Raw genomic sequence first — 24041 nt, forward strand, 5'->3', positions numbered from 1 at the left:
GCTTCGTGATAGGAGGCAGAGGGTGGTAGTGGAGCGTTGTTTTTCAAATTGGAGGCTGGTGACCGGGCGTGCCGCAGGGATTGGTGCTGGGCCCTCTGTTGTTTATCATATATGTTAATGACTTGGATGTGAATGCTGAGGGCATCATCATAATGAATGGCGAAGCAGGTTCGAAGGGCCGATTGGCCGACCCCTGCTCCTATTTTCGATATTTCTATGTTTCTATCGGACTGCTTATCCGACATCCAGCACTGGGTGAGCAGAAAATTCCTCCAATTAATGATTGGGAACACTGAAGCCACTAATTTTACTTCCCACTCCAAACCCATTCCCTTGTTTCCGATTCCATCCCTCTCCCTTGTAATAGTCTGAGATTAAACTAGCCTGTTTGCAACTTCAGTGTAATATCTGACCAAGTATTGAGCTTCCAACTACATATTCGTGCCATCACTAAAACTGCCTATTTCACCTCAGTAATCGAGCTCGACCCAGCGCATGTTTCAGCTAATCTGCTAGTGAAACCCTCATTTATGCTTTTCTTTCCTTTAGACTTGACTCATTTCCTTCATTTTTATTCTCTAATGGGATATGGGCGCCGCTGGGAAAGCCAGCATTTTTTGCCCATCCCTACTACCCTTTGAGAACTGAGTGACTTGTTAGGCCATTTCAGAGGGCAGTTAAGAGTGAATCACATTGCTGTGGGTCTGGAGTCACATGTAGGCAAGACCAGGTAAGGATTTCCTTCCCTAAAGAACGTTAGTGAACAAGATAGTGTTTTACAACAATAGTTTCATGGCACCATTACTAAGAGTTGCTTTCAATTCAAGATTTAACACACTCCTGGCTTGTCTCACACATGCTGCTCTTTGCATACTTGAGGTCATACAATCTGTGTTGCTCTTGTATTAACTCACACCAAATCTCTTCACACGCTCATTGACCTAGACTGGCTCCCAGCCAGGCAATGTCTTGATTTTGAAAATGTCCATCCTTGTTTGCAACTCCCTCCATGATTTCGCCCTTCCTATCTCTGTAATCTCCTCCAGCCCAATAACCCCCCGAAATACCTGCGCTCCTCTAATTCTGCCCTCTTGTGCATCCGTGATTTTAATGCTGCATCATTGGCAGCTTTGTCTTCAGCTGCCTCGGCCCCAAGCTCTGTAATATCCTCTCTACACTTCACCGCCTCTCCACCTCGCTTTCCTCCTTTCTGACACTCCTTAAACACGACCTCTTTGATCAAGCTTTTTGTCACCTAACCTAATATCTCCTGTTGTGTCCCAGTGTCATATTCTGTTTTAAAATGCTCCTGTGAAAAACCCTTGTGGTGTTTTATTATGTTAAAGGCACTGCATACATATCAGTTGTGCTTGTTAAAGTTTGCAGACATGATATGATATTAACATATCTTTGCTTCTTGCCAGTAATTATCCCATGTTTATCCAAACAACGAATTATTTTCTCCTGGGTTGTGACCTCTGGAAATTTGTCCTGTAGTGACGTTGGACTGATTGGTTAGGAGTTACAGGGTTTACCGCATTTCTCTTTTTTTAAACAGTTTATAACATTTGTAACCCTCCAGTCCTCTGGTGCCATCTCATATTCTAGAAAGATTGAAAGATTCTGGCCAGTGCCTCAACTATTTCCACCATATTTTTCTCCCCTACATCGCATCCGGACTTGGATTATGGCACAAAATATTCGACTTTATAATGGATAGAAGAGGGTGAATTGAACTTGTTTGTTCAGTGACTCAAATTAATGCCAGTCTCCATGGACCCTAATTGGATCACTGGAGGATTTCCCTCTTCTGTTAATAAGGACATCCGTTCAGTGTGCTGTCCCATAGTGTCAGCAAGAATATCACCCCAGCACTAACAGGGATCAGCAGTTCGAGAGAGAGGGAAAGGATAGATCAGAATCTGAAAACATTAGTTGTACTGTTACAGCAATGGGTCAGAATCTGAGAACCATAGATTGTAACGTTACAACAATGGGTCGAAATCTGGGAACAATAGATTGGAATGTTACAGCATTGGATCAGAACCTGCGAACAATATACTGGAATGTTGCAACAATGGGCAGGAGTTTCTCCTGGAATCAGAACATTCTTTCTACATTTTATGATGTGCTATCATTCGACACCCGGATCAATCTCACACTTATGTTGATTCAATTCATTTACTATCCTATGCTGGCGATGATTGGTGTCACTGGTAAGTCTCTCTATGTCGCTATTAATTTTATAAACCACGTTTAACTGCATTACTGTCCTTACCATTTACTATGCCTTGCTTTTTTAATTATTCATTCATGGGATGTGGGTGTCGATGGCCAGGCCGGCATTTATTTCCCAGCTACCTTCTTAAACCGCTGCTGTCCATGTGGGGTAGGTACACCCACTGTGCTGTTAGGAAGGGAGTTCTAGGATTTTGACCCAGCGACAGTGAAGGAATGGCGATATAGTTCCAATTTAGGATGGTGTGTGACTTGAAGGGGAACCTGCAGGTGGTGGTGTTCCCATGTATGTGCTGCCCTTGTCCTTCTAGTTGGTAGAGGTCGCGTGTTTTGAAGTTGCTGTCTAAGGAGCCTTGGTGCATTGTTGCAGTGCATCTTGTCGATGGTACACACTGCTGCCACTGTCCGTGGGTGATGGAGGGAGTTAATGTTTGTGGACGGGGTGCCAATCAAGCGGGCTGCTTTGTCCTGGATGGTGTCGACCTTCTTGAGTGTTGTTGGAGCTGCACCCATCCAGGCAAGTGGAGAGTATTCCATCACACTCCTGAATTGTGCCTTGTAGATGGTGGACAGGATTTGAGGAGTCAGGAGGTGAGTTACCCGCCCAGGATTCCAAGCCTCTGACCTGCTCTTGTAGCCACCGTATTTATATGGCTACTCCAGTTCAGCTTCTGGTCAATGGTAGCCCCTAGGATGTTGATAGTGGGGGATTCAGCGATGGTAATGCCGTTGAATGTCAATGGGAGATGGTTAGATTCTCTCTTGTTGCAGATGGTCATTGCCTGGCACTTGTGTGGCGCGAATGTTACCTGCCACTTATCAGCCCAAGCCTGGATATTGTCCAGTTCTTGCTGCATTTCTACACGGACTGCTTCAGTATCTGAGGAGTCGTGAATGGTGCTGAACATCATGCAATCATCAGCGAACATTCCCACTTCTGACCTTATGATTGAAGGAAGGTCATTGATGAAGCAGCTGAAGATGGTTGGGCCTCGGACGGTACACTGAGGAACACCTGCAGTGATGTCCTGGAGCTCAGATGATTGACCTCCAACAACCACAACCATCTTCTTTGTGTTAGGTATGACTCCAGCCAGCAGAGGGTTTCCCCCCTGATTCCCATTGACCTCAATTTCGCTTGGGCTCCTTGACGCCATACTCGGTCAAATGCTGCCTTGATGTCAAGGGCAGTCACTTTCACCTCGCCTCTTGAGTTCAGCTTTTATGTCCATGTTTGAACCAAGGCTGTAATGAGGTCAGGAGCTGAGTGGCCCTGGCGGATTCCAAACTGAGCGTCACTGAGCAGGGTGTTGCTAAGCAAGTGCCGCTTGATGGCACTGTTGATGACACCTTCCATCACTTTACTGATAATTGAGAGTAGGTTAATGGGGCGGTAGTTGGTTGGGTTGGATTTGTCCTGCTTTTTGTGTACATGACATACCTGGGCAATTTTCCACATTGCAGAGTAGATGCCAGTGTTGTCGGTGTACTGAAACAGCTTGGCTAGGGTTGCGCCAAGTTCTGGAGCACAGGTCCTCAGGACTATTGCCGGAATATTGTCAAGGTCCATAGCTTTTGCAGTATCCAGTGCCTTCAGACCTTTCTTGACATCACGTGGAGTGAATCGAATTGGCTGAAATCTGGCATCTGTGATGCTGGGGGACTTCAGGAGGAGGCCGAGATGGAACATCAACTCGGCACATCCGGCTGAAGATTGTTGCAAATCCTTTAGCCTTATCTTTCGCACTGATGTGCTGGGCTGCCCCATCATTGAGGATGGGGATATTTGTGGAGCCACCTTCTCCAGTTACTTATTTAATTGTCCACCACCATTCTCGGCTGAATGTGGCAGGACTGCAGAGCTTAGATCTGATCTGTTGGTTATGGGATCGCTGAGCTCTGTCTACTGCATGCTGCCTACGCAGCTTGGCATGCAAGTAGTCCTGGGTTGCAGCTTCACCAAGTAGACACCTCATTTTGAGGTATGCCTGGTGCTGCTCCTGGCAGGCCTCCCTGCACTCTTCATTGAACCAGGGTTGGTCTCCTGGCTTGATGGCAATTGTAGAGTGGGGGATATGCCGGGCCATGAGGTAACAGATTGTGGTTGAGTGCAATTGTTCTGCTGCTGATGGCCCACAGCGCCTCATGGATGCCCAATTTTGCTTTGCTAGATCTGTTTGAAATCTATCCCATTCAGCACGGTGATAGTGCCACACAATGCGATGGAATGTATCCTCAATGTGAAGGCGGGGCCTCGTCTCCTCAAGGACTGTGCGGTGGTCACTCCTACCAATATTGTCATGGACAGATGCTTCTGCGGCAGGCAGATTGGTGAGGACGAGGTCGAGTATGTTATTCCGTCGTGTTGGTTCCTGCAGCACCTGCCGCAGACCCAGTCCAGCTGCCTTGTCCTTCAAGACTCGCCCAGCTCGGTCACTAGTGGTGCTTCCGAGCCACTCCTGGTGATGGACATTGAAGTCCCCCACCCCGAGTACATTTTGTGCCCGTACCACCCTCAGTGCTTTCTCCAAGTGGTGTTCAACATGGAGGAGTACTGAGTCATCAGCTGAGGGAGGGCGGTAGGTGGTAATCTAGGAGGTTACCTTGCCCATGTTTGACCTGATGCCAGGAGACTTCATTGGGTCCGGAGTCGATGCTGAGGACTGCCAGGGCAACTCCTTCCCTGCTGTATACCACTGTGCCACCATCTCTGCTGGGTCTGCCCTGCCGGTGGGACAGGACGTACCTGGGGATTGTGATGGCAGTGTGTGGGACATATACTGTAAGGTTTGATTCCGTGATTATCACTGTGTCAGGCTGTTGCTTGACTCGTCTGTGGGACTGCTCTCCGAACTTTGGCACAAGCCCCCAGATGTTAGGAAGGAGGACTTTTCAGGGTCGACAGGGTTGGGTTTGCCGTTGTCGTTTCCGGTGCCTAGGTCGATGCCATGTTGTCCGTCCGTTTTCATTCCTTTTTATAGACTTTGTAGCAGTTAGGGACAACTGAGTGGCTTGATCGGCCATTTCAGAAGGCATGTATCAGTTAACCACATTGCTGTGAATCTGGAGTAACATGTCAGTCAGGCCAGGTAAGTACAGCAGATTTCCTTCCCTCGAGGACATGAGTGAACCAAATGGGCTTTTCCAACAATTGACAATGGTTTCATGGCCATAATTAGACCAGTTTTAATTCTGCTGTGGTGGGATTCGAACCCATGCCCCCAGAGGAATACCCTGGGATTCTGGGTTATTAGTCCAGTGATAATACGACTACGCCACCGCCTACACTTGTTGCTGTTGATATTCCTAGCGATATTATTTCCCTCAGTATCCGACACTGGCCACGATTTTCGGCTCAATGGCACCACTGGAGAAGACACTATGGAAGCCTGGATCAATAAAACAGTGCACGATAAACAGTCGGCCACTTGTGCACGAGCCGTTTTTAAAGGACTTTTCCTTCCCTCTCGATCTTCTCCGATTGTGATCTTTGGCTCAACAGCACGGATGGCACCAACACTCTGGAAGCTTTGGTCCAAAAAATAATGGGATCTGCGAAAACAGACAATTCAATCTCGGCTTGCACAGTACCCATGCTGGGCATGGCTCCAGCCTGGACATACGGAGCATGTGGTGTTAGTGTTAGGAGGAGTTTGAATGAGACATCAATCTACCATTCCGATAGTTTTGATGTACGTCTTTGAAACTTGATCTGTGCATGTCCACTAACCTCCTGTGTTGGTCACTGGCAGCTGAACATACATTAAATCAGCGCGAGGAACCCCTCTAGTGTTAGTTAAGAGGACCAGCGGTCCAGCTTACAGGTGAGGTGCTTTTGACTTACTTCTGCTGTTGTAAAGATTGTGGAGGTGCTGTGGATGTTTTTCTGCAGGTTGTGTTGTGAACTGCTGCCGACAAAGAGAACAAGCCTGCGCCAATCCAGATCCTCTATCTAAACATGTCGCCTAAAAGAACAAAGAAAATTACAGCACAGGAACAGACATTCAGGGGGGACACAGGAGTTGGTGACCCAAGTCTGCGCGAGCTATCGGGACTGTATTTACAGTGTGCCTGGAGAGGCTGCAGAGAGTGGATGTTCTTGCAAAGTGGGGTGGGGTCGTCTCTGCCCTACTCACCAGGGGTTTTCCAACAGCATTTTTCCTACCGACACCAAACCCAGGAGCAGTGTCTGAGGAGACTCGGATTCAATAAGGAGGTGGTCACAGAGCTATGTCACCTCCTGCAACACGACCTGGAGCCTCACATCAGTGTGAGGACGGAGCTGTCAGTGGCCGATAAGGTCATAGCTTCATTGAATTTCTATGCATCTGGATCTTCCAGGCATGAGTGGTCGTTATATCCAACATAGAGTCACAGAAAGTGATAGGGGCAAAGTCATAAATAGGAAATAAGGAGGTCATTACTCCCATCGTGTCCATTCAGGTTATCTGGCAAAGAGCCCGTTCAGTCCCACTCCCCCGCTCGTTCTCCATAGCTCTGCCAGTCCATTTCAATCAAGTGCCCATCCTGTTTCCTTTCAAAAACATTGATTGTCTACACTTCCACCACACTCGTGGGCAGTGAGTTGAAGGTTATTACCACTCACTGCATAAAAAAAAAAGATCTTCCACATATTCCCCTGCATCTCTTACTCTGGCAAGAGAGAATCTGAACATCTCCCCTTGGCATTCAATATCATTCCGATCGCTGAATCATCCACCATCAATATCCTCGGAGTTACTATTGACCAGAAACTTAACGAAGGTGATATATAAATGCAGTGGCTACAAGAGCAGGTCAGAGGCTCGGAATCCTGCTGTGAGTAACAAGGTACAAGTCAGGAGTGTGATGGAATACTCTCAAGTTGCCTGGATGGCTGCAGATCCAACAACACTCAAGAAGCTCGACACCACCCAGGATAAAGCAGCCCGCTTGACTGGCACACCATCCACAAACATTCACTCCCTCCACCATCGACGCACAGTGGAAGTGCTGTGTACCATCTCCGAGATGCACTGCCGCAACTCACCAAGGTTCCTTATAGAGCATCTTCCAAACCCCTGACCTCCGCCACCTAGAAGGACAAGGGCAGCAAATGCATGGGAATACCACCACCTGCAGGTTTCCCTCCAAGCCACACACCATCATGACTTGGATCTATATCACCGTTCCTTCACTGTCACTGGGTCAACATCCTGCAACTCCCTTCCTAACACACTGAAGGTGTACCTACCCCGCATGGACTGCAGCGGTTCAAGAAGGCAGTTCACCACCACCTCCTCAAGGGCAATTAGAGATGGGCAATAAATGCTGGCCTAGCCAGCGATGAGAACATCCCATGAACGATAAAACCTGCAGATTGTGTCTCTCGGCATTGCTGCATCACTTAATGGAAACGGTTTTTGCTCATCTAACTGATCTAAATCTGTCATAATTTTGTACTCCGTTACGATACCTCCCCTTAATCTCCTTTGCTGGAGGGAGATCAACCCCAGATGTTCCAACCTAACCTTGGAGCTAATGTCCTCCATCCCTGGAACCATTCTGTTAAATCTCCTCTGCACCGTCTCAAGGATCTTCACATCCATCCTGAAGTGTGGTTATCAGAACTGGATGCAATACTCCTGCTGCAGCCTAACAAGAGCTCTATATAGGTCCATTCTAACGTCCCTGCTTTTGTACTTAATTTGTCTGTTTATTAATTTCAAGATCCCATTTGCTTTACTCACTACTTTCTCAACATGTTCTGCCACCGACAAAGATCCTGCACACACACCCCAGGTCCTTCTGTTCCTACACACTCTTTAGAACGGTGCCATTAAGGATATATTGCCTCTCCGGATTACTTCTGCTAAAATGCAGTAATTCGCACTTGCCAGTGTTAAATTCCATCTGATACCTCTTTTCCCACAATGCTGGCCTGTCCATGTTCTCTTCCAGGCGATGCATTTCATACCCAGTGCTAGAATAACGGGCCTGCCGTTGCCAGGACTGTGAGTTATCCATCGATGCATCTGTGAATTGGGTGTGGCTGTCCACATCACTATTTTCTCCCTCAGCAGGGAGGATCAGGATGAGAGGTCCCGTGGTTTTAATAGGGCAGCGAGATTCCTGATAGTGTACATGGCTCTGCCGAGCCCCCATATCAATGGTGGGACGTACAGAAACTGGAAAAAAAATCTTTCACTCCGTTAATGTACAGTTGGTGTGTGAGCATGCCCAGTATATCATCTTGGTTAATGTCCACTATCCTGGCAGCAGCCACGATACCTTCACTCTGAAGCAGTCAGCCGGTCCCAACATCTTCGGGCCTCCATGCAGAACCGGAATAAGGCTCCTCGGAGGCAGATGCTTCGTCCTCTATACACTGCTCATGATTCTACACCCCCATAAACAACCAATCCCCGCCACTGCCACCCACCAACGAAATAAAATAATCCGTGGATAGCATGAGCAATGGAGTCACCAGGAATATCACGGGGCCGACCACTGGTGTGATGAAGCAATGCTTCCAATGTCTGAACCACTCGGAGGGTGGGTGTGGGGCTGTCCAGTACGCACAGGAACAGGTGTCCAAGTTCATAATGTTCTGCTGCATCCTTCATGTCATCACCATCATGGGGACACAGGCATTGCCAACAGGAATCTGGAGGCCACCTCATGAGTATGAGGAGGAGGATGGTTGGGAGGAAGAAGTGGAAGGGAGGACATTTCCTGGATGCCTTATGCCAGGACAGGACAGTGTCTGCTAAGACTTGGGTTCCATAAGGGCATCTTCCCTCCACCGTCATCGATCCATATTTTACTCCATTACATCCATCTAGACGCCTTTTCACCATGTCCCCTTTTCCACAATCCTGCAATAAAAGAATCACAGAAACATAGAATGATGAAAACACAGAAGGAGGCTATTCTGCCCATCCTGGCCACACCAGTTTTCCAACAGAGCAGTTCACCGAGTGTCATTCTCCCATCGTCTCCCTGTAACACTGCACATTCTTCTGTTTCAGACAACTATCTAATTCCCTTTTGAAAGCCTCGATTAGATCTGCCTCCGTCACACTCTCAGGCAGTGCATTCCAGATCCCAACACTCACTGTGTGAACACTTTTTCCCTCGTGTTTCTTTTGCTTTATTTGCCAATCACTTTAAATCTTTCTACTCTCATTTTGGACCCTGTCACAAGTGGGAACAGTTTATCGCTATCTACTCTGTCCAGTCTCCTCGTGATTTTGAAGACCTTTAATAAATCACCTCTCACCCTTCTCTTCTCCAAGGAAAACAGTCCTAACTTCTCCAATCCATCTTCATAACTGAAATTTCTCATCCTTGGAACCATTCTCGTGAATCTTTTCTGCACTGTCTCCAATGTCCTCATGTCTTTCCTAAAGTGGCGCCCAGAACTGGACACAATATTCCAGCTGAGGCCGCACTAGTGTCTGACATAACTTCCTTGCTCTTGTACTCTATGTCCCAATTAATAAAGCCCAGGATACTGTATGCTTCATTCCCCACTCTCTCAACCTTTCCATCACCTTCAATGAATTATGCACAGGTACACCAAGGTCTCTCTGCTCCTGAACCCCCTTTAGAATTGCCCCTTTTACTTTATATTTTCTCTCCATGTTCTTCCCGCCTAAATGGATCACTTCACATTTCTCTGCACTGATCTTCATCTGCCACATGTCCGCCCATTCCATTAACTTGTCTATGTCCGTTTCCAGTTCTATCCTCCTCACAATTGACAATGGTTTCAAGTTTCGAATAATCCGGACATTTTGGAATAGTGCCCCGTACATCAAGGTTTAGGTCATAAATATATATCAGGAAAAGTAAGGGTACCTGGGGCACTCCACTACAAACATTCGTCCAACTCGAAAAACATCCAGGAACCACTACTCCCCGTATTCTGCTATGCAGACAATTTCGTATCCATATTGCTACTGTCCCTTTTATTCCAGGACCTATACATTTGCTCACATGTCTGTTGTATGGCACTGTAACAACAACTTTTGAAAGTCCTTGTGTACCACTTCAACAGCATTGCCCCCAACAAGCCTCTCTGTTACCTCTGTAGAAACTCCAGCAAGCATGATTTTCCTTCATGAAATCTGCGCTGGCTTTGCTTAATTAATCCGCATTTGTCACAGTGACTATTAATTTTGACATTATTCTTTCTAGAATGGTTCCACACCACCGACGTTAAACTGACTGGCCTGCAGTTTCTGGGCTTATCTTTACACCCTTTTTTGAACAGCGGGGTAACGTTTGCAATTCTCCAGTAGTTGGCACCACCTCACAAATCTCAAAAAGACTGAAAATTATGGTCAGTGCCTCAGCATATTCCTTTCTCACTTCCTTCAGTATCCATGGATGCATCTTATCCGGCCCTGGCGCTTTATCAATATTATGTTAATACCTCCTCTTTATCAATTTTAAATCATCCCCGTGTATTCATTGCCGCCTCTTTCACTGTGGCCTCGGTAACATCTTTCTCCATGGTAAAAACAGATGCAAAGTATTCATTTAATACTACAGCTACTTCCATATGTAAATAGCCAATACCCCTACTTCCATACGTAAATACCCTTTTGATCCCGAATCGATCCTACTCTATCTTTCACCACCCGTTTACTATTTATGTGCCTATAGATTTTTTTGGAATTCTGTTTTGTGTTAGCTACCACTCTCTTCTCATTTTCTCCCTTTGTTTTGCTTATTTACGTGTTCACTTCCACTTTGAACCTTCTACATGCAGGTGGGGTCTCCATTGTATTATTTACCTGACATCTGTCATAGACACGCTTTTATCCTTTTACATTGTCATCTCTATCTCTTTTTTTCATCCAGTACCTTGACTGTGCCCGAACTATCTCTTCTTTGACGGTAGACTTTTGTTCTGCTACTGTTTTTCCCGCCAAACTTTGAGTCCAATTTATCCTTCCCAGATCCATTCCTACCCCATTGAATTTGGCTTTCCCGCAGATTTTTTTTTTTACCTTAGATTGCTCTTTGTCCTTTTCCATAACCAACCTAATCCTAATGACTCCCACCCTAATGAACTCGCTAGGTCTCTCTGTTCTTGCACTCCCTTCTGTAGCGTGCACTGTATCTGCGCATACATCCTTCTAAAATGTAATCCCTTTCACATCTATAACAGAAGCAAAATAGTGGGGATGCTGGAAATCTGAACTAAAATATAAAAGTGTCGGAAATACTCAGAATTGATGAAAGTTCACAGACCTGAAACATTAATTCTGTTTCTATCTCCACAAATGCTGCCAGAACTGCTGAGTATGTCCATCATTTTATGTTGCTATCTCATATATTTGCTGTGCTGATTAATATTTGAGAAGATTGAAGCTATTGCTTTCAGTTCCCACTCCAAACTCTATTCCCTCGCTCCCTGCTCCATCCCTCTTCCTGGCAACTGTGCGAGACTCAACCAGACTATTCACAACTTGGTGTCTTATTTGATACCGAGATGAGCTTCATAGGAACGTAAGAACATAAGAAATAGGAGCAGGAGTAGGCCATTCGGTCCCTCAAGCCTGCCCCGCCATTCAATAAGATCATGGCTGATCTTCTCCAGACTCATCTTTCGTTCCAGCTCCTCATCGCCCTCAATTTCCCAATGTTTCAAAAATCTATCTACTTCCTCTTTAAATAATTTCAGCGATCTAGCCTCCACAGCTCTCTGGAGTAGAGAACTGCAGACAAACATCAGCCTTTGAGAGAAGGAATTCCTTCGCATCTCAGTTTTAAATGAGTGCCCTCTTATTGTGTAACTATGTCACCTCGTTCGAGATTCCACCAGTAGTAGAAACATTTTCTCAACATCTACCCTGTCAAAACCCCACTGAATCTTGCACGTTTCAGTACGATTACACCTAATTCTTGTAAACGCTAATGGAAAAGGCCTACCTTTTAGCCATTCTTGATAAGTTAATCCCTTCATCCCAGGAGTCAGCCTAGTAATTCTCTTTTGAACTGCCTCCAATGCCAGTCTATCCTTTCTTAAATACGGGGATCAAAACTGTACACAATGCTCCACGTGCAGCCTTACAACACCCTGCACAGTTGTCACAAGACTTCCCTATTTTTAAACTCCAACCCCCCCAGCAATAAAGGCCGATATTCCATTTGTCTTCTTAGTTATTTACTGCATCTGCATGCTATCATTTTTGTGTTTCATGCACAATAACATATCCCGATATGGTGCAATTTCTGGAAGTCTCTGTCCATTTAAATAATGGTCTGGCTTTGATTATTCCTACTGAAGTGCATGATCTCAGACTTCCCTACATTAAACTCCATCTGCCAAATGTTTGCCCACTCACTCAACCTATCTATATCCCCTTGCAGATTCCTTATGTCCTCATCGCAATATGCCCTTCCACCGATTTTTGTATCGTCAGCAAGTTTGCATACATTACATGCTGTCCCCTCCTCCAGGTCATTAATATAGATAGTAAATAGCTGAGGCCCAAGGACTGATCCTTGTGGCACTCCACTAGATACGTCTTTCCAACCTGAAAAAGACCCATTAATCCCGACTCTCTGCCTTCTGTGAGTTAAACAATCCTCAATCCATGCTGATACAATGCCCCCAATACCAGGAGCTCCCATCTTGTGCAATAGTATTTTATGTGGCACCTTATCGAATCTTTCTGGAAATCTAAATATTCTACATCTACCAGTTCCCTGTTATCAACTCTGCTTGCCTCAAAGATCTGTTGCAAAGTTGTTAAACATGATTTCCAACCACATATATGCCCTTTCACAAGGATGGCCTTTTTCCACCTCTGTCGCATCGCCTGACTTCGCCCCTGTCTCAGCATCGCTGCTCAAAGCGCTCATTCATGCCTTCCTTACCTCTAGACTTGACCATTCCAGTACCCTTCTGTTGATCTCCCACATTCTACTGTCTATAAACTTCAGGTCATCCAAATCTCTGCTGCTGCTGTGTTAACTCACAGTGACTCCTGTTCACCAACCACTCCTGAGCTCGCTGATCTACATTGACTGTTGATTAAGAAAAGTCTTGGTTTCAAAATTCTCATCATTGTTTTCAAATGTATCCATGACCTGGGTTCCCATAAATTGAGGTCGTTGGTGGGGCCCCGGACAATCGTGATGGTTTGTGGGGGCAGAGGGTTTGCCATTGCCCCATGGCCAAGTGATCCTGCCGGGAGAGGGAGGTTGTCCGATGATGACCTTCCCACCCTAAAGACAGATGTAGCCCTTAAGTAGCCATTTGAGGGCCCCTTTCCGCCACCACTGGAACCTAACCAGTGGTAGGGGTGGGGTGGCCTCACCTGGGGAGCGTGCCTTGCAAAATGGAACACCCTCTCTGCGGGCTTGGTGGGAGGCTCGTTCTTTGTGGGCAATCTGTGGTCCACGGAGGGTCCCAGCCGGGAAACAATGAAGCTCCCATCCCCTCTCCCTGGACTTTCTGACAAGTGCTCCAATCCCCCTCACTGGGGCTTTCCAGACTTGACATGGCGACCCCGCCTCACTCACCCTTTGTCCAAGTTCCAGCGCTGGGCCTTGGTCCAAGACCTCTGCAGTACTGACAGTGGACAACTTTCCCGCTGACAGTGCCGATACTGCTGAACTGCCGAAGCTATTTTTGGCCAGCAGCTCATGGTGGTGGAATTCACATATTTAAAGGGACTAGGATCCTGGCGTGGTAGGCTGAGACAGGAAAAAAACATGCAGGATCGCTCCAGGACATGGGGGTGGTACGAAAATGTCGAGCTGGTGTTGCCTGGTCTGGCGCTGCGAGCACCGCCTCCTACACATGTCCAGTCCGCTATGTCTGTAATCTCCTCTTCCCCATCAGACAATAAGATATCTGTGTTCATCGATTAGTGGACTCTGAGTTTAATCTATTCACCACTGGTGGTTGTACCTTCAGTTGCCTGGGTCTGAGCTCTGTAATACCCTCTTCACACCTCTCACCTCTCTTTCTGCCTTTAGGACACTCCTTAACACCACCCCCCCCCCCCCCACTCTTTGATCCAACTTTTGACCATCTTACCTCCACTCTCTTTATGTGACTCGTTGTCTTATATTGTTACATAAGGCACCTGTGAAGCATGTTTTAATGCATTAAAGGCAGCGCTATATAAATACAAGTTGTTGATGTTTCTGCCCATCCCACCACTCTGTCTTTGCCCTCATGCATTATATTACTAGTTTCCTCGCCCTTCACTAAACTTCCACGGGGCATGACCTCTGCATGAAGTCTAAGTCATTAATGTATATCAGAAACAGCAGTGGTTCTAGTACTGAACCCTGGGGAACAGCCCTGTACACGTCCCTCCAGTCTGATGTTGATAAAAGACCTCCTGCAATTGGTTACTGTCCTCGTCAATATTTACTTGGGGGCTGATGTATTATAAACCTGTTATTACTCATGTTTAATTTAATCTTCTTATTTTATTAACTTCTTAATCCACTCCTGATTCCAGTTGAAATCCGTTTGTTTTAATTCTATTTCCCAATCCAATCATGATTTAATAATTTAAACCCTGGGTGGAATTAAATGGGTTCCTAGGAGTTAGGATAGAAGGCGAAGGGTCTCCTACAGCGGTGATGTAGACAACCTTCCTACCCAGAGGTCAATTGAGGCCGTTAACTGGAATTACACAAGCGGTTGGTGGCAGCCCCACAACTTGTGCAGGCCGCCCAGTAAAACAAGGCAGCCCCTCTGCAGGATTGGGGGATGCCTCCTCCGAAGGGTAATATGTGGTCTGTGGATGGGCGGTCAACAGCAAAGACTTCTTCTGCATTAAACTGCTCCGCACTCAGCCAGCCCCCTCACCACCTTCCAGGAGCAATCAGACTGGACGTTGATTCCCCACCTCACTTACCTGGGGTCTGGAACTCCAAGGATGCTCTGGTCCCAGGCCTGGTGCAGTATCAGCAGTGGTCCCCGCTCCGTTGCTGGCCCCGGCCATCCCACATCACTTCCCTGATGTCCCGAGGTCTGGCTATGGGCCTGCTCCCAGGACTGGTGCATTGTCAGCAGTTGTCCCTCCTCCGCAGCTAGCCCCAACTTCCCCACCACACAAACCTGGCTCTGGGGTCTCCAGGATAGGCAGTGGTCTTGTACTGGCAGTGTCCCTCCCCCGATTTCCTTATAGGTCCCAGGCGACAGACTCACATGTATCTTGGCTATGGATGTCCAGGAATGGTCCTTGTCCCAGGCCAGCTGTAGTACTGGCAGTGGTGCCCGTTCCCTGACTGAGCCTGGCTATCCTATCAGCCTTATATGAAATCCAACCTCGAGTGATATTCCTGGTCCCAGGACTTGTGTAGTACGGGCAGTGGTACCCGGTCATTGATAGGCCCTGAAACCCCACAACACTTACGTTCCGTGTCGGGGTCCGGCAAGGCACCTAGTTCCAGGTCTGCTGTGGTACCGGCAGTGGGCCCCAGACTGTGACGGGCCCCCACGAACTCCTAAACTTCTCTGGGATTTGGGACTCCAGTAATAGTCCGGGTTTCAGGACTGGAGTAGTTCTGGCAGTAACACCCACTCCCTGACCAGACCCAGACGATCCAAAACACTTACCTCGGGTCCCGGCTCTCCAGTCGTGCTCCTGGTACTAGGCCTAGTGTATTACTGGCAGTGGCCCCGACTGATTGAACTGGCCCTGGTGTCCTCGCCGCATTTACCTAGGTTCTAGGGCTCCAGCGATGGTCCTGAACACAGGCCTGGTGTAGTGCTAGCAGTTCCACTGTTCCCGGCGGTGTTGCCAATGCTACTGAACTGCTGGACCTCTGATTGTTCAGTAACTTTGGCAGGTGGGATCCCCATCCTAAAAGGGATGTAGACCACGGTACCAGGCAGTTAATTTCCCCAGCGCCACTGAATTGCACCGGACGTGGGCTCCAAATTGCCAAGTCTGGGTCACCTCATATTTTCAGTCCGCTGTTACAAACTCTACTGGCTCCGCTAAACTCAACTCCCTGTTGGGAGCAGAAATCCCTGTCACGAGTGCATTAATTAGAGACATACTGAACGTAGTCACAAAATGAACAATGTTACCAGAAATCCTTCAAACTGTGTTTTTTACTCCTTACCTGATGTATAATTTCCTGGTAATTTCCCTTGTTAACTTAGTGACGATTGAGATTATTTGTTTCATTGACTTTTTCTAGTGGACCCATTCCCAATTATTGCTTTGAAATAATTGAATTCCGTGCTGCCTGTCACAGGTGAGAGAATCTCTCAGTCAGTCCAGCCTTTAAATTTCTATACAACAGCAAAGTGCTGCAGATGCTGCAAATCTGAAATAAAAACAGAAAATGGTGGACATATTCAGCAGCTCTGGCAGCTGAGAAACTGAGAGGGAGAAACAGAGTTAATGTTTCAGGTCGGTGACCCTTGATCAGAACTGGGAGAGATTGGAGAAGGAACAGTTTTAATCCAGGCAGGGAAAGGAGGGAGGGGGAGAATTATGATCCACACTGAGTTGAACAATTTCACTATCATCCTTTTGTCAGTTAATCTCTCCTGCGTGGCATTGCAAGACACACCTTCCTGTTTGTTCTTTAAGTTCCAATATTTCAATGTATCACTGGATACAGGAATACATTTGTAAATCTCAATAAGTTTGAAATCAAACTGGTCAATTTTCTCCCAACTTGTTGACCTGTTTATTTCCCTACCTCACAGTCAACCTGCTGACGATTGGGATCCTGCCTCAGGGAAAGTGTGGTCTCTCCAACTGTGTCACATGTTACCTGGTGGCCATGTCAGTGGCGGATCTACTGGTCATTATCCTGGACCTGATATTGAGACACATTCCCATTGTTTATCAGGAACAGTTTCTGTTCCTGTTGTTCATCCCCGTGTGTAATATTCACGCCGTCCTGCTTTATGCAGCCACAGACTGTTCTGTCTGGTTCACCGTCACTTTCACCTTTGATCGATTTGTGGCCATTTGTTCCCAGAAGCTGAAAAGTAAATATTGCAAGGAGAAAACGGCTACTGTGGTGCTGGGAACAGTGACTGTGCTGAGCTGTTTAAAGAACATCTTCTGGTATTTTATGTTAACAAGTCAGTATCGGATGGGGAACATGCCCTGGTTTTGTGATGTTACAGAGAATGTTGCGGAATCTCGTGTCTGGGGAACAATCGAATTCGTCCATTACATTCTTACCCCAGGGCTCCCATTTGTGGTGATTCTGCTGCTCAACGCTCTCACCGTCAGGCACATTTTAGTGAGCAGCAGAGGACGCAGAAGACTCCAGGCTAACAGCAGTGGAGAGAGTCGCAGAGACCCAGAGATGGAGAGCCGAAGGAAATCCATCATTTTACTGTTAGTTATCTCGGCAAATTTCATTCTGTTATGGAGACCGTTAATGCTGTACTCTATATGGAACAGGATGGAGCATTTGGGGTATGTGTCTGCTTATCTCGCTGTGTCTCTGCAGGAATTGGGCTTCATGCTGCAACTCCTGAGTTGCTGCACAAGCACTGCGATTTGCGCCCTGACCCAGACTCAGTTCAGAGACCAGTTGAAGAATGTGCTGAAATATCCCTTTACTGCAATTATTAAACTCATTCAATGATGGCAGGCCTGAATCACTGACTATTTCCAGCAGCTGGGGGCAGGGCCTGTCACTATGGATCCAGATCGGGGCGGCGGGGCCTGACGTCATGCAAACCGAGCGGGCGGCAGGGACTGTCTGTGCAGACAGAGCGGGTGTCGGGACGATCGCTATGATGACATAACGGGGGTGGGACCTGTAGCTATGGTGACAAAGCGGGGACGGACCAGTCGCGAGGGTGACAGTGCGGGGGTGGTGCCTGTCAATATGTTGACTGAGCGGGTGCTCGAGCTGAAGCTCTGGTGCCAAAGCGGGGGGGGGGGGGGGGGGGTGGGGTGGGGCTTGTCGCTCTGCTGGCAGGGCAGTGTGGCGGGGCATTAAGCGATGGTGGCAAAGTGGAGGGCGCGGGTCTAGCTATGGTGACAGAGCGGAGGAGCTGAGCCTGTCACTATGGTGACTGATCGGAGCAGGGTCTGTCGCTATGGTGAAAGCCCAGTAGGATGACCTGAAGCCAAGATGACGGATGAGGATTGTCTGCCCCATGGTGACGAGAATGGGAGCGATACCTGTTTCCCATGGTGGTGGGAGAATGGAGGCGGAGCTCGTTACCCATGCCGATGGGAGAGTAGAGGCGGAGCCTGTTCCCTTGGTAATGAGTGTGTGGGGGCCAGGCCTGTTCTCATGGTGACAGGAAAGCGGCAGCCAGAATTTTGCAGAATCATTTGTAATCTGGATAATCTCTTTCTTTTTCCCCTGCGCCCCCGCATTCTCTTCCCCCCCCCACGCTTCCCCTTCCCAGCTCCCCCCTCCCAGATACCCCCCGCACCCTCTTCCCTACCCCATCCCCCGTCGCAACCCCTTCCCAGCACCTCCCTCGCACCATCTTCCCCCTGCATCCCGATCCGCTGAACCCACCCCAGCCCTCTCCAGATCCCTGCCCAGCTCCCCCTCGCACACCCTTCACTACACACCTCCCCCTCGCATCCCCTCCTACCAACGGCATCCACCTATTCCAGAGCAGGGGCCCTAACAGCCCCACTGCCTTGTGGGCGTCTCGGGAGAGAACAAGGCTAAAAGAGTAAACCCTAATAGAAGATCCGGAGCGCAACCCCGTAGGCGGTCATGTGTCACTTTTGGCATGTTTCTGGCAGTTCCTGCAGCCATACCAGTGCCAGACGTCGTGCTCCGCACTCCTTGGGAACCCACCAGAAAGGCCGAGAGGGGTGTTTTGACCTTTGGACAACTCACAACCTCCATACATTCGCCCAGGCATGCGCCAGGGAGAGGTCACTCCATAGTCGCCTCACAGCGCCTGAAATAACACAGAAGGCAGCAGTTACGGGTTATAAATCCAGCTCAACTGGCATAGAGATTCGGCGCCACGAGTTGCCTTTGTCAGTGAGAGAGGGCATCGCAGCTCACTGGACAGCTACCGCCCGACCCAAACCGGGCAGCCCCCGGTCAATAAGGTTCTGTTCCCCCTCAGTCCTCCTGCTTCTATGGGTTCTTGGAGCTCAGGGCTTTGCCCGAAAAGCGGACTGCAACACCGCACCAAACAGCATGAAAAAAGGAAAGAAGGTACCAGCCCTTCGTTTCGCAAGCTGGAACGTCAAAACTATGTGTCCTGGCCTATCGGAAGACCTTACACAAATCAACGATTCTCGGAAGACCGCCATCATCAACAACGAGCTTGGTAGACTCAATGTGGATATTGCAGCACTTCAGGAGACACGCCTCCCTGCGAGCGGATCTCTAACAGTGCTAGACTACACCTTCTTCTGGCAGGGTAGGGATCCTGAAGAACCAAGACAGCTTGGAGTGGGCTTCGCCATCATAAACTCTTTGCTCAGCATGATTGAGCCACCTTCAAATGACTCAGAACGCATACTGTCCATCCGACTGCTCACCGCCTCTGGTCCAGTACACCTACTGAGCATCTATGCTCCAACACTCTGCTCCCCACCTGAAGTTAAAGACCAGTTCTATGAAGAACACCATAATATCATTCGTAGCATCCGCAATACCGAACATCAGTTCCGGCTGTGGACTTTAATGCCAGGGTTGGGGCCGACCATGTCTCATGGCCCTCGTGCCTTGGGCGCTATGGCATTGGAAGGATGAATGAGAATGGACAGAGACTGCTTGAGTTGTGTACCTATCATAACCTCTGCAACACCAACTCGTTCTTTCATACTAAACCCTGTCACCAGATTTCGTGGAGGCACCAGCTGGACCTCATCGTCACAAGGCGGGTCTCATTAAACAGTGTTCAAAACACACGCAGCTTCCACAGTGCGGACTGCGACACCGACCACTCCCTGGTGTGCAGCAAAGATAGACTCAAACCAAAGAAGCTGCATCACTCCAAGCAGAAGGGCCACACGCGCATCAACACGAGTAGAATTTCTTATCCACAGCTGTTACAAAAATTTCTAAATTCACTTGAAAAAGCCCTTCAAAACTCTCCCACAGGGGATGCAGAGACCAAGTGCGCACATCAGATACGCCATCTATGAGTCAGCCATGACCACCTCTGGCAAACGTGTGAAGCGGAATGCAGACTAGTTTCAGTCTCATTTTGAAGAGATGGAACCTGTCATAGCCGCTAAGCACATTGCACTGCTGAACTACAAGAAAGCCCCCAGCGAGTTAACATCCGTCGCACTCAAAAGCCAAAAGCGCTGCACAAAGAACAGCCAGGCGCTGCGCAAATGACTGGTGGCAACAGCTATGCAGTCATATTCAGCTGGACTCAGACAGTGGAAACATAAGAGGAATGTCTGATGGCATTAAGAAAGCTTTTGGGACAACCATCAAGAAGATCGCCCCCCCTCAAATCTAAATCAGGGGACACAATTACTGACCAACTCAAGCAAAGTGACCGCTGGGTGGAACACTACCTAGAACTGCGCTCCAGGGAAAATGTTGTCACTGAGACCGCATCAATGCAGCCCAGTCTCTGCCAGTCACGGATGAGCTGGACGTACAGCCAACAAAATCGGAACTCAGTGATGCCATTGATTCTCCAGCCAGCGGAAAAGCCCCTGGGAAGGACGGAATTACCCCTGAAATAATCAAGAGTGCTAAGCCAGCCATACTCTCAGCACTCTACGAACTGCTTTGCCTGTGCTGGGATGAGGGAGCAGTACCACAGGACATGCGCGATGCCAATATCATCATGCTCTATAAAAACAAAGAGGACCGTGGTGACTGCAACAACGACCGTGGAATCTCCCTGCTGAGCACAGTGGGGAAAGTCTTCGCTCGACTCGCTTTAAGCAGGCTCCAGAAGCTGGCCGAGCGTGTCTACCCGGAGGCGCAGTGTGGCTTTCGAGCAGAGCGATCGACCATTGACATGCTGTACTCCCTTCGGCAGCTACAGGAGAAATGCTGTGAACAGCAGATGCCCCTCTACGTTGCTTTCATAGATCTCACCAAAGCCTTTGACCTTGTCAGCAGACGTGGTCTCTTCAGACTACTAGAAAAGATCGGATGTCCACCAAAGCTACTAAGTATCATCACCTCATTCCATGACAATATGAAAGGCACAATTCAACATAGCAGCGCCTCATCAGACCCCTTTCCTATCCTGAGTGGCGTGAAACAGGGCTGTTTTCTCGCACCTACACAGTTTGGGATTTTCTTCTCCCTGCTGCTTTCACATGCGTTCAAGTCTTCAGAAGAAGGAATTCTCCTCTACACATAAATCAGGTGGCAGGCTGTTCAACCTTGCCCGCCTAAGAGCTCAGACTAAAGTAAGGAAAATTGTCATCAGGGAACTCCGCTTTGCTGACGATGCTGCATTAACATCTCACACTGAAGAGTGTCTGCAGAGTTTCATCGATAGGTTTGCGGCTGCCTGCAACGAATTTGGACCAACCATCAGCCTCAAGAAAACGAACATCATGGGACAGGACGTCAGAAATGCTCCATCCATCAATATTGGCGACCACGCTCTGGAAGTGGTTCAAGTGTTCACCGACCTAGGCGCAACTATCACCAGTAACCTGTATCTCGATGCAGAAATCAACAAGCACATGGGAAAGGCTTCCACTGCTATGTCCAAACTGGCCAAGAGAGTGTGGGAAAATTGCACACTGGCACAGAACACAAAAGTCCGAGTGTATCAAGCCTGTGTCCTCAGTACCTTGCTCTACGGTAGCGAAGCCTGGACAACGTATGTCAGCCAAGAGCGAAGTCTCAATTCATTCCATCTTCGCTGCCTCCGGTGAATCCTTGGCATCAGGTGGCGGGACCGTATCTCCAACACAGTAGTCCTCGAGGCGGCCAACATCCACAGCTTCTGCACACTACTGAGGCAGCGGCGCTTGAGATGGCTTGGCCATGTGAGCCGCATGGGAGGTGGCAGGATCCCCAGGGCCACATTGTACAGCGAGCTCGCCACTGCATTCAGACCTACCGGCCGTCCAAGTATCCGCTTTGAAGACGTCTGCAAACGCGACATTCAGTCCTGGAACATTGATCACAAGTCGAGGGAGTCAGATGCCAGCGATCGCCAGAGCTGGCAGGCAGCCATAAAGCGTGGCAAGTCGAAGAGACTTAGCAGTTGGCAGGAAAAAAGACAAGCGCAAGGGAAGAGCCAACTGTGTAACAGCCCCGACAACCAATTTTATCTGCAGCACCTGTGGAAGAGTCTGTCACTCTAGTATTGGCCTTTATAGCCACTCCACGCGCGGCTTCACAAACCACTGACCACCTCCAGGCGTTTACCCATTGTCTCCCGAGACAAGGAGGCAAAAGAAGATCTGGAGAATGAGGGATTATTATAGAGAGTGATTGGAGAATGAGGGATTATTGTAGAGAGTGATCTGGAGAATGAGGGATTATTATAGAGAGAGATCTGGGGAATGAGGGATTATTTGGGCGGCACAGTGGTGCAGTAGTTAGCACTGCAGCCTCACAGCTCCAGCGACCCGGGTTCAATTCTGGGTACTGCCTGTGTGTAGTTTGCAAGTTCTCCCTGTGTCTGCGAGGGTTTTCTCCGGGTGCTCCAGTTTCCTCTACAAGCCAAAAGACTTGCAGGTTGGTAGGTAAATTGGCCATTACAAATTGCCACTAGAATAGGTAGGTGGTAGGGAAATATAGGGACAGGTGGGGATGTTTGGTAGGAATATGGGATTAGGGAAGGATTAGTATAAATGGGTGGTTGATGGTCGGCACAGACTCGGTGGGCCGAAGGGCCTGTTTCAGTGCTGTATCTCTAAACTAAACTATTATAGAGAGTGACTTGGGGAATGAGGGATTATTATAGAGAGTGATCTGGAGAATGAGGGATTATTACAGAAAGTGATCTGGAGAATGCGGGATTATTATAGAGAATGATCTGGAGAATGAGGGATTATTACAGAGAGTGATCTGGGGAATGAGGGATTATTGCAGAGATTGATCTGGAGAATGAGGGATTATTATAGAGAGTGATCTGGGGAATGAGGGATTATTGTAGAGATTGATCTGGAGAATGAGGGATTATTATAGCGCGTGATCTGGAGAATGAGGGATTATTATAGAGAGTGATCTGGAGAATGAGAGATTATTATAGAGATTGATCTGGAGAATGACGGATTATTATAGAGAGTGTTCTGGAGAATGAGAGATTATTATAGAGATTGATCTGGAGAATGACGGATTATTATAGAGAGTGTTCTGGAGAATGAGAGATTATTATAGAGAGTGACCTGGAAAATGAGGTATTATTATAGAGAGTGATCTGGAGTATGAGGGATTATTATAGAGATTGATCTGGAGAATGACGGTTTATTATAGAGAGTGTTCTGGAGAATGAGAGATTATTATAGAGAGTGACCTGGAAAATGAGGTATTATTATAGAGAGTGATCTGGAGTATGAGGGATTATTATAGGGATTGATCTGGTGAATTATGGAATATTATCGGAAGTGATCAGGGGAATGAGGGATTATTATATAGAATGATCTGGAGAATGAGGGATTATTATATAGAATGATCTGGAGAATGAGGGATGATTATGGAGAGTGTTCTGGAGAATGAGTGATTATTATAGAGAGTGATCTGGAGAATGAGGGATTATTATAGAGAGTGATCTGGAGAATGAGGGATTATTATAGGGAGTGATCTGGAGAATGAGGGATTATAACAGAGAGTGACAGGAGAATGAGGGATTATTATAGAGAGTGATCTGGAGAATGAGGGATTATTATGGAGAGTGATCTGGAGAATGAGGGATTATTATAGAGAGT

General features: G+C 47.8%; 1 protein-coding gene across 1 annotated transcript; it reads left to right on the forward strand.

Annotated features, from left to right (window-relative positions):
- Positions 1-1993: 1993 nt before the first annotated feature.
- On the forward strand, positions 1994-17826 carry LOC137381132 (probable G-protein coupled receptor 139). The gene is made up of 2 exons (XM_068053520.1): positions 1994-2216; positions 16928-17826. Exons 1-2 carry the CDS (start codon positions 1994-1996, stop codon positions 17824-17826), a joined length of 1122 nt encoding a protein of 373 aa, XP_067909621.1.
- Positions 17827-24041: the final 6215 nt, after the last annotated feature.

The sequence above is a fragment of the Heterodontus francisci genome, chromosome 21 (assembly GCF_036365525.1).
Source record: "Heterodontus francisci isolate sHetFra1 chromosome 21, sHetFra1.hap1, whole genome shotgun sequence".
NCBI classification, from domain to species: Eukaryota; Metazoa; Chordata; class Chondrichthyes; order Heterodontiformes; family Heterodontidae; genus Heterodontus; species Heterodontus francisci.

Coding starts and splice junctions, on each gene's coding strand:
- LOC137381132 (XM_068053520.1), top strand. CDS start 1,994: ATGGGTCGAAATCTGGGAACAATAGATTGGAATGTTACAGCATTGGAT. Junction 2,217..16,927: donor GGCGATGATTGGTGTCACTG/GTAAGTCTCTCT, acceptor CCTACCTCACAG/TCAACCTGCTGACGATTGGG.